General features: G+C 47.3%; 1 protein-coding gene across 5 annotated transcripts in view; it reads left to right on the top strand.

Moving 5' to 3' along the window:
* Window positions 1-10,138, top strand: part of PUDP (pseudouridine 5'-phosphatase) — a 94,165-nt gene that overhangs the window by 63,990 nt on the left and 20,037 nt on the right. For 4 of the 5 annotated variants that reach the window (XM_034649454.1, XM_034649451.1, XM_034649452.1 and 1 more), the window contains exons 4-5: window positions 8,776-9,005; window positions 9,492-9,604. In XM_034649454.1, the coding sequence (XP_034505345.1) occupies window positions 8,776-9,005; window positions 9,492-9,604 (343 nt within the window). The remainder of the gene's footprint in view (window positions 1-8,775; window positions 9,006-9,491; window positions 9,605-10,138) is intronic. The other variant, XM_034649455.1, reaches the window with a different exon arrangement.

The following is a 10,138-nucleotide window of genomic DNA, read 5'->3' as shown; positions in this document are numbered from 1 at the left end:
AATATCCCTGTGTGCTGTGTATATCCCCATTAGATACCACATTTTATGAATATCCCTGTGTGCTGTGTATATCCCCATTAGATACCACATTTTATTATACAGTGTATACAATCTGTGCATATTGTAAGTATTTATATTCTCAACATTATTTTGACCGTTTGATAATGCTCCAGTAATTTGAGCATAATTAGCAAATAGTTAAACGTATGACGGAAGAAGGCACTGGGGTTGTGGATTCATTTTCGACAATGGTCATTCCCTGGTAAGGCCTCTGGAAGAATCCCTGTTAGCTGTGATACTTCTCACTGGCATCCCTGGCTGAGAGGCCAAGGACATAGATCCTAATGCCTGGCGGCTTCCTTCACAATGCAATTTACCTCTTACTTGTCCATCGCTTCCTATGTTTTTTCTGTGGTACATCCAAAGGTCTGTTTGCTGTGTAGCAGAGATCGGCAGACTTTTTCTGCTTTTTTGGCTTTGTAGGCCGTGCACGGCATTTGTCTCACCTACTTATCTCTCTACCTTTTGAGCTCAACGCAGCCACAGTCCACACAGATAGGAAGAGATGTGGCCATGGTCCCAGAAAGCTTTCTGTGTGGACACTGAAATTTGAATCTCAAATCATTTTCATGTGTCACAAAATAGTCTTCTTTTGACTCTTAAATACAGGTGACAGGCTGGGTGCGTGTTTCACAGAAGGCAGGATGAAACAGGGCAGACAGCACTGCAGGGCAGGTAGAAATCCTGGATGCGAGGCAGCTGGACCCCTGGGTCCTCTGCCCTATTTTGCACATCCAGGATGCCATCCTCCCCACCCCAGCAGAACACAGGATTCTGTTCATGCACTGAACCAGAGAGGCTTCACATGGCAAACACGAAGGCTCCTGGAGGATGCAGAGAGCACTGGGGATGAAGGGAACGTCTGCCCGTGATGCCCCTTCACCTCAACAACCAGCAAGATCCTGGAACCTTCTTCTCCGGACACACGAGGCCCCTTATGACAAAGATGCAAACAGCAACATTGGGAGGCCCACCAAGGAAAAGGCCTGTTCCACACGATAGCTTTCACTTGTGCAAGGCTCCCACCTGTGCCCCAAGCCAGCATGAGAGGAGGGTCCTTCCTGCCTCGTCTTCCAACTTCTGGGCGCTCCAGGCATCCCTTGGCTTGTGACCGCATCTCTCCCATCTCTCCCTCTGTCTTCACATGGCCTTCTTCCCTATATTTCTGTGTCTTCTCCTTGTAAGAACACCAGTTTTTGGACTTTGGACTTAGGGCTCACCCTATAAATCCAAAATGACTTCATCTCTGGATTCTTAACCAGTTACACCTGCAAAGACCCTGTTTCCAAATAGGGTTACGGTCTGAGGTTCCAGGTAGACATGAATTTTGGGGAGGATACTCTTCAACTCTGTACACCCCAGAAATCTGATTGGGAGTCCTGAGTATAGGCCTAGTTGCCTAGTGGGCTTCGTTGTGGGGTGACAGGGTTGTAAGCATGGTGTGTGAGGGGCCTGTAGCTTTGGGTCATCTGGGGATGTCCATCTGAGCCATAGAACTGGTGGGAACTCTCCTCTTTTGACCAGTTTAATGAAGGAAGGACATTAACTTTGTAGCCAACATCTTCCAAGACTTAAGGGTACAGCCCGAGCATAATGCTTTCACCTTTGTGTTTTACTTACATGCCAAAATACCATAGATTGTGCGCTGTAAATCACAGACGTGTTTCTCACAGTGCTGGAGGCTGGAAGTACAAGCTCTGGGGGCCAGCATGGTGAGGTTCTGGCAAGGTGGGTCTTTCTCTTCTTATAAGGGCTCCGATCTCATGAGGGGGCTCCACCTCATGGCCTCACATAACCCCCATGACCTCCCAAAGTCTCCACATCCAGCACCACCCCCTTGGGGCTTAGGGCTATAACATGGGAATTTCAGGGGGTTCAGTCCATACCAGTGACTTTCTCTTGCCTGGAACCATGTGATGAGGACATCCAACCCCATCCCATTTTATAAATGATCCAGCTTTCAGACAGGGCGTTCTGTCTGCCGTGGAAAAGTGAAAGCAGCGCAAGGGCTGGGAAAGTGGGACTCATACCAGGTCAGTGTGACCTCAGACAGCGGTTGAGTTACAGAGAACTGGAGGAGGCAGACGTGACACATTGTCATTGTCACACTGTGATTTTCTGGCCTGTGGACCTCTCTCCAGGCTGGGAACTCTGGATGAGAGGAACATGGCACTGTTCTTTCTTATTCCTTATCAAACGCTCAGGTGTGCTCTGATGCTGGACACAGGGGAAGAGCCCAGGTGCCTCGTAGAAGCCAGGGTTTCCAAGGCAGAGTCTGTCATGCGAAGGCAGGGCCGCTCAGCCTCAGCAGTGGTGACATCTGGGTCTGGATGTGTCCCTCTGCAGTGGGGAGTCCTGTGCACTGTAGGATGGAAAATATTGACCAACATCCCTGCTCTCCACCCACCAGATGCCAGGAGCATTCCCTTCCCCGGTTGTGACAACCACCAGACATTGCCAAATGTCCCCCAGCAGGGATGGGAGCAAAACTGCCCCCCTCCTGCTTGAGAACCAGTGCCTTAAATAAAATGGTAGATCAGGAGATCATTGTCATGTCCACCTGAATATGGCATGAGGCTGATGGAAACTTCAGTGCTCCTGAGCTTTGTTCACAGTGAAGCATCGCTTCCTGGAAGGGCGGCCCTGCCCCTGAATCGTCATCACTTAAGAAGGGCCTGTCCTTCAAATCCAGAATCCTGGCACGAGGGTAGAAGGTGCGGTCATCTCCGTCACCGTCCCCATACTTAGGGCAGAAGGACTTAGATTCCACCCGTGAAAGGGCCGCCAGGCCCTCAGTGTGAGTCAGTACTCGCTGATCTCCATGGGGCTATGAACACACGACCCGTGAGCCGTCCATCTCCAGGCCCTGACGAGAAATCAGTCTAGTTGAAGTCCAGGCACGGCCGAATATCTCCTCTGAGTGAGGAGAGGTTTCAAAGTACCCCCGTGGAGAACCACTGCTCCACCATCTCCCAGGATCCTCCACGCCTTCCTGCTGCTGACCCAGGGCAGTGACTGCGCCTTGCCAGCTCTTTGGGTCTTGGGAGCGCCAGTAGCTAGAGATTCCCGGGGCCTCTCCTACTGAAATGGAGAGCATCTGCGAAAATGTTTGTGCCTTTGTGTTTCTTCACCTTTCCCCTTCCCGAGCTCTGCCCTTCCTTGACTGCTAACAATTTCTGCAGTGTCACCAGTGCATTTTCACCCTTGCTGTCAAGCATTTCACTCTTTTCTCAGAGGCAAGGCCCCAGTTTCTGGTCTCCTACAGGACTTTGGCCACCTGGGGTCCCTGTATTAGCTTCTTGCAGCTGGTGTAATGAATGGCCACAAACATGGTGGCTTCTGACAACAGGGATGTATGTTCTTACAGTTCTGGAGTCCAGAAATCCAAAATCAGCCCTCGGCAGGGCCGTACACCCTCCTGAAGCTTAGGGGAGCATTCTTCCTTGTGTCTCCCAGCTTCTGAGGGCTCCAGGCATTCACTGACTTGGGCTGCATCCCTCCACATTCTGCATCTGTCTACACAGGGCCGTCTTTCTGTCTCTCCTCTTACAGGGACACAGTTGCTATGGTCTGAACGTTTGTGCCCCCCACAAAATTCATAGCTGGAATCCCTAATCCCCCAGTGTGAAGGTATAGGAGGAGGACTGTGAGGAGTTGATCAGGTTATAGGGGTGGAGCCCTCACCAATGGGATTAGTGCCCTTATAAAAGGCTAGCTCACCCCTCCCACCATGTGAGGATACAGTGACAGGTTGACTGTGCTCCAAGAGGGCCTCGCCCGTGTCGGAATCTGTGGTGCCTTTATCCTGACTTCCAGCTTCCAGAACTCTGAGAAATAAATATGTTCATAAGCCACCCAGTCTGAGGGGTTCGGTTCTAACAGCCCAAGCCGACTAAAAGACTAGCCATTGCATTTAAGGCCCACCCTAAATCCAGGATGATCTTTTTCTCAAGGTCCTTAATCATAGCTACAAAGACCCTCTTTTCAAGTAAGATCATCAGACCAAGGCTTAGAACTCGGACATATCTTTTTGGGGTCCACCAGTCAACCCACTACACTTGATCCCAGGCCTTTGACCTGTATCACCAAGGTGTTAGCCTACCTGCATTCCCGGCGATTGTGAAAGCCACCTTCCAAGAGCGGCAGTATACGCAAGCCCCTTGCACGTGGGTGGGTCGGGGTGAAGAGGGGCCCTATGCTGTCACCAGAATGCATGTGTAAAAGCTAGGCTGGCAGAGTCCTACACATGTATGTGGTCCCAGGCCAGCATCGGTGTCTGTTTGGTTATGGGTCGATGGTGGCATTCATCAGCTGACAGCACCGTCTTCCTAGGTCTGAGTCCAGAGAATTCTACACTCAGCAACACTCCACAGTTCCTAATGGCAGGCACATTTCTGTATGAGTTTCATCTCCCCCGTATTGTTAACTCCTCACTGTAGGTCTTTGTGTTTTGGGGTAAGTACTAAAGACAAGGCCAGAGCTGGTGGGATGTCCATGGATGTATCCATTCAGTGCATGAATTCCAAAGAAACACCTTCACTCGTGTCAGCTCTCCATTTTTCCTACATCTTTCCTCTTCCAAATCCATTTTAATGGCAGCATCCGTGTTTTCTGTCATCAATCTTAGGTCTTTAGGATGAAGTAAGAGGAAAAGCATTCTTCCTATCCATACTGCTGATTCTTCACATTTCGTATTTCTTCCCCTGTAGATTAATCCTCCAAGAGCTGATTCTTTGTAGCAATAGATATCTGTCTTTCTGCCCTTCCCTTAAACCAACGTCAGCACACCAAGGGCCAGAAGCTGTTAGCTGGATTTCATTTATATACTTAATTAACCAGCTTCTCTGCAGGGCGGAACTCCACTTTTGTCTTTAGTCTTTTCCTTCTCAGGGGAAGTGACTGCAGAAGAGAAAGCTGGTGTACAATAGTTAAAGGATACAAACTTTTTTTTTTTACGGAGGCAGCCAATTATATATCCAGAGATTCGATGGATATATACCCTCAAGTTTTATCTGTGGATATCCCGTGGACTTTTGTTCAAAACAACCCCTCCAACTTGCTCCTCCTTCTCTGTAAAACAATGTCCCTCTCTTTTGTTTGTTGGACTTGCCTGTGGTTTTGCTGTAGCTCGCTTCTCCTGGACTGTGATTCTCCGCTGTTCCCAAGTCAGCCCATGTTTGCTGGTAGAATGACTGAGTTTTATCTTTAAGGTTAGCAGTACTTACCTTGAATTACTATATCCAGACAAAATTTTGTCATTTAGTTGCGTATAACACCCAGTGCACCATGCAATACGTGCCCTCCTTACTACCCATCACCAGTCTATCCCATTCCCCCACCCCCTCCCCTCTGAAGTCTTCAGTTTGTTTCTCATAGTCCATAGTCTCTCATGTTTCATTCCCCCTTCTGATTACCCCCCTTTTCTTAATTGAAATTTAGCTATNGTCTTCAGTTTGTTTCTCATAGTCCATAGTCTCTCATGCTTCATTCCCCCTTCTGATTACCCCCCTTTTCTTAATTGAAATTTAGCTATTAGGTGTAATCCATGATATTAATCAGTGGTTGTTGCAAACTAATTGAGTGTTTTGGCATTTTCATCCCTTCAAGTAATGTATTCCAACTGCGTGGAAACTGATTATGTACAAGACTAGCACTGGTGGAAACTGTTTAAATGCAAACGTGTTAACGTGAGGTATGTGGATCTGTAGTTTTCTTGTCTGACGTTTCTCCAGCTCTGGTATCAGAGAAATATTGGGTCTCATGAAATGAGTTAGAACACATTCCCTCCTATTTTCTGAAGTTTGCTCAGAATTGGTGTTGTTTCTCAAGTGTTTGTTGAAGTTCACCAATGAGACCATCCAATCCTAGATATGAGAAGGCTTTTTTAGCTACAAATTCTTTACTAGGTATAGGGCTATTGAGGTTTTACTGTCTTCTTGAGTGAGCTTTGTATCTGTCAAAGTCTGTCCATTTTATGTAAGCTGTTAAATATATTGGCATAAAGCGGCCGATAATAGTATTTTTTAATCCTTTTAATGAATTTAAGTGATGTGCTCTGATGACTCGCGTTGTTAAATTTGGATCTTCCTTTTTTCTTGATCAGTTTGGCTAACAATCTGCCAATTAAATTGAACTTTTCAAAGGACCACCTTTTCTTTTAATTGATTTTCTGTATTCTCCTTTATGCTATTTCATTGATTTTCTCTCTTATTTTCTTCTTCCCTTTCTTTTGTTTGCTTTTTTTTTTTAAGATTTTATTTATTTATTTGACAGAGAGACAGACAGCCAGCGAGAGAGGGAACACAAGCAGGGGGAGTGGGAGAGGAAGAAGCAGGCTCCTAGCAGAGGAGCCCGATGTGGGGCTCGATCCTAGAACGCCGGGATCATGCCCTGAGCCGAAGGCAGACGCTTCATGACTGAGCCACCCAGGCGCCCCTCTTTTGTTTGCTTTAACTTGATTTTGCTCTTTTCCTTCACTTTCTCAGGGTGAAAGCTTAAATCATTGGTCTTCTTTCTTCTAGTTTTTAAATGGGACAACTTAAATTACTGGTTTTAGACCATCTTCTTCTGTAACATAAGCATTTAGTGCCATCAGTTTTCCTCTAAATGTTTTAGCCACATCTCACGAATTTTGATATGCTAGCTTTTTGTTCTGTACAAAAGATTATCTCATTTTCCTTCGTGACTTCATCTTTGACTCATGTCTTACATAGAATTGTGTTGTTTAATGTCTAAATATTTTTTCCCCGCATACCTTTCAGTAATTGATAACTATTTTAATTCTTTTATGGTCAGGGAACATACTTTGAATGATTTCAATTATTGTAAAATGTTTTAGAATTTTTTATAGCTCAGGGACTCATGTTCTATCTTGTTGAATGTTCCCGGTGCACTTGGAAATAAATTGTATTCTGTTTTGGGTGAAGTGTTATGTAAGTGTCAATTCAGTTAAGTTGCTTGATAGTGTTTTTGAAGTCTGCTGTATCCTGCTTTCTGTCTACTTGTTCTATCAATTAGTGACAGGAATATGAAACCTCAGTCTGTTTCTCTATTCAGTTCTATTAGTTTTTGCTTTATGTGTTTTGAAGCTGTGTTATAAGATACATACACATTTAGAATTATGTCTTGTTGATCAGTTGACCTACTTGTCATTATGAAGTGTCCCTGAGACTCGTCATTCCTTGTTTTAAAGCACCCTTCTCTGCTATTAATATAGCTAACCCTACTTTTGATTAGTAGTTAAAAAATATATGGTTTTTAATCCATTTATTTTTAAGCTGCCTGAATATTATATCTAAGTAAGTTTTCTGGGCGTATTTATAATGTTTCTGAAGCTTCTAGAAGGTCATGATCTGCCAATTCCTTCATCTCAGCCATGTCTCTGGTCATTTCTATTGATTGCTTTTTTTTCTTCTGGCCGTGTGTTGTGTTTGTCTGCTTATGTGTAGGCATGGTAACTCCTGATCGGATATCAGACATTGTGAATTTCACATCCAGCGGAGTGCTAGGTTTTGCTTTCTTTTCAAAAAAGTTTTAACATTGTCCTGGCACAGAGTTAAGATCCACACTTTCCTTTGAACATCTCAGGAGTATTTCTCTTAAAGGTCAAGCGCTCACAGTATTTGTTGTCTTTGTGAACAGCTTTAGCTGTTTGCAAAAAATGAATGTGTCTTTTCTATAGTAATTAAGAAAGTAGGGACATCGCCTCATGCAGTTACTGAAACAGTAATGATTATACGATTATTTAAAATATTGTTTCAGATAATTAGTGCTGTGTGTGGATTTAGACATTACTGTCATACTCGACAAAGGTTTCAGGGTGAAGAGTACTGTTGTATTCGGCACGTTTCTGATAACCAGCCCTCTCTCAGCTGGCTCTGTGAATAACGGTGTTCACCTCCGTGTTCCCTGTACTTAATCCAACAGTCACTGAGGGTGTGGGACGTGTTCCTTCCATGTGATGCGTTGCTGCTCTGTGGCTCAGCCACATTCAGCAAGGTCTGTTTCAGCCTCTGTTCCCTTATCAGGTAGCGTCACAGCTTTGCTTCAGCTCTGGCCTTCGTCCTCAGCCTCTGGTAGAAAAGCCCTTTCAGGATTTCCTCTCCCCGGCCGTGTGACGAATGATTGAATCGCTTTCAGTAGCATGGCGAGTTTTCTCAGAAAACACCAGCAGCGTAATCATTGCATATTCATTGCTTCAGGAAACAGAACAAAACAAAACACGGTACACCGAGTGCAGAGGCCCCTCCCTGGGCTCACTCTGCCTGGTTTCCACATTTCAACAAAAGAGGACCAGCAAACAAAGCAGTGTTTCTTTCCAGTAAAATGCCCTTCTGTTACTTTGGGAAACGCTGTGGCGAAGCCCTGAACTGCTGTTTGAGTTTTGGTGTGAGGAGTATGTTTCAGAGGCCCCAACCCCCCGTTCGGATCATCTGTGTCAGATCGGATCGTTCCTGAGAGTAGGTAGCAAAGAGTCNTCCAGTAAAATGCCCTTCTGTTACTTTGGGAAACGCTGTGGCGAAGCCCTGAACTGCTGTTTGAGTTTTGGTCAGAGGCCCCAACCCCCCGTTCGGATCGTCTGTGTCAGATCGGATCGTTCCTGAGGGTAGGTAGCAAAGAGTGCAGGTCCCGGAGCTAGCACAGCGTGCCCAGGAGTTCCTGTGGCCCTGTGTGGCCTCTTCCATCTCACCGAAGGCTGTCCCTTCTCCTCCCCAGGTGTGGAGGAACTGATCCATCACCTGCGAAAGCATGGCGTGCCCTTGGCCGTGGCCACCAGCTCCAGCCGCGCCTCGTTTCAGATGAAGACCAGCAGACACAAGGAATTCTTCAGCTTGTTTGACCACACCGTTTTGGGAGATGACCCCGAAGTGAAGACTGGGAAACCAGATCCTGACATATTTCTAGTCTGTGCGAAGAGATTCTCTCCTCCTCCTCCCGTGGAGAAGGTAAGACCAGCAGCGAGGAGAAATGGCAGCGGCAGCCCCGTGGCCCAAAGCACCACCCGGGCGGGGTTCGTCCATGACGGGAGGGCCTTGTGTCCTCTGTGGGAGGGCCACCGTGGAGAGCAGGGCCGTGGCGTGGCCCGGGGAGAGGGGCAAGGTCAGATCACGTCAGTTTGTGGGAGACATCTGCACCCACGGTAGCAGGCCAGCGATCTGGGATGCACTGACATTATGTTAGGAAACTTACTACGTTTCACCAAACGCCGCCCAGTGGACATTCTGCAGGGAAGGGGGGCTTTACTGATGTGCGTGACAGCTTCCTGTTTGCAGGGAGCAGACTTCACGGAACGAATTGGTAGCAACACAACGTAAATCATCAGACCTCACTGCACATCCCCCCACATCCAGGGATGTTTTCTTACTGCAGGGTTTTTGCTCACAGTGCCCGTGGTTTTGTCATGAACTGTGCAGCCTTCTGTGTTTCTGCAGGACGAGGGCACTGGTGGAGTTGCTGCCCCAGTGTGCGCTCTCCAACCATGTGCAGTACTTCCTCATGCAGGGTGCACTGTGGAGTTGGGGCAAAGCGTGTCAAGGACTGGGAAGTAAGTTCAGTGCATAGTGTGTGTTCAGTTGTGCTTCATATTCTCCTCCCTGCACTGTTACCGTTGGGATGGATAGCTTAGCCTCTACCACATGCTTACACAGATTCCAGAACTCCAGGGAGACGGTGCTGAGAGGGGGCGGGCCAAGGTCTGACTGTGTGCCCTGCAGATTCCAGAAGGACATGGGGACTGAGTTGAGAGGGGGCGGGCTGAGGTCTGACTGTGTGCCCATGAAGATTCCAGAAGGACATGGGGACTGAGTNAGGGGGCGGGCCAAGGTCTGACTGTGTGCCCTGCAGATTCCAGAAGGACATGGGGACTGAGTTGAGAGGGGGTGGGCTGAGGTCTGACCCATGAAGATTCCAGAAGGACATGGGGACTGAGTTGAGAGGGGGAAGACTGAGGTCTGACTGTGTGCCCATGCAGATTCCAGAAGGACATGGGGACTGAGTTGAGAGGGGGCGGGCTGAAGTCTGACTGTGTGCCCATGCAGATTCCAGAAGGACATGGGGACTGAGTTGAGAGGGGGCGGGC

The sequence above is a fragment of the Ailuropoda melanoleuca genome, chromosome X, assembly GCF_002007445.2.
Source record: "Ailuropoda melanoleuca isolate Jingjing chromosome X, ASM200744v2, whole genome shotgun sequence".
NCBI classification, from domain to species: Eukaryota; Metazoa; Chordata; class Mammalia; order Carnivora; family Ursidae; genus Ailuropoda; species Ailuropoda melanoleuca.
The sequence above is the reverse complement of the archived record's forward strand: the minus strand, read 5'-3'. Positions and strand labels throughout refer to the sequence as shown.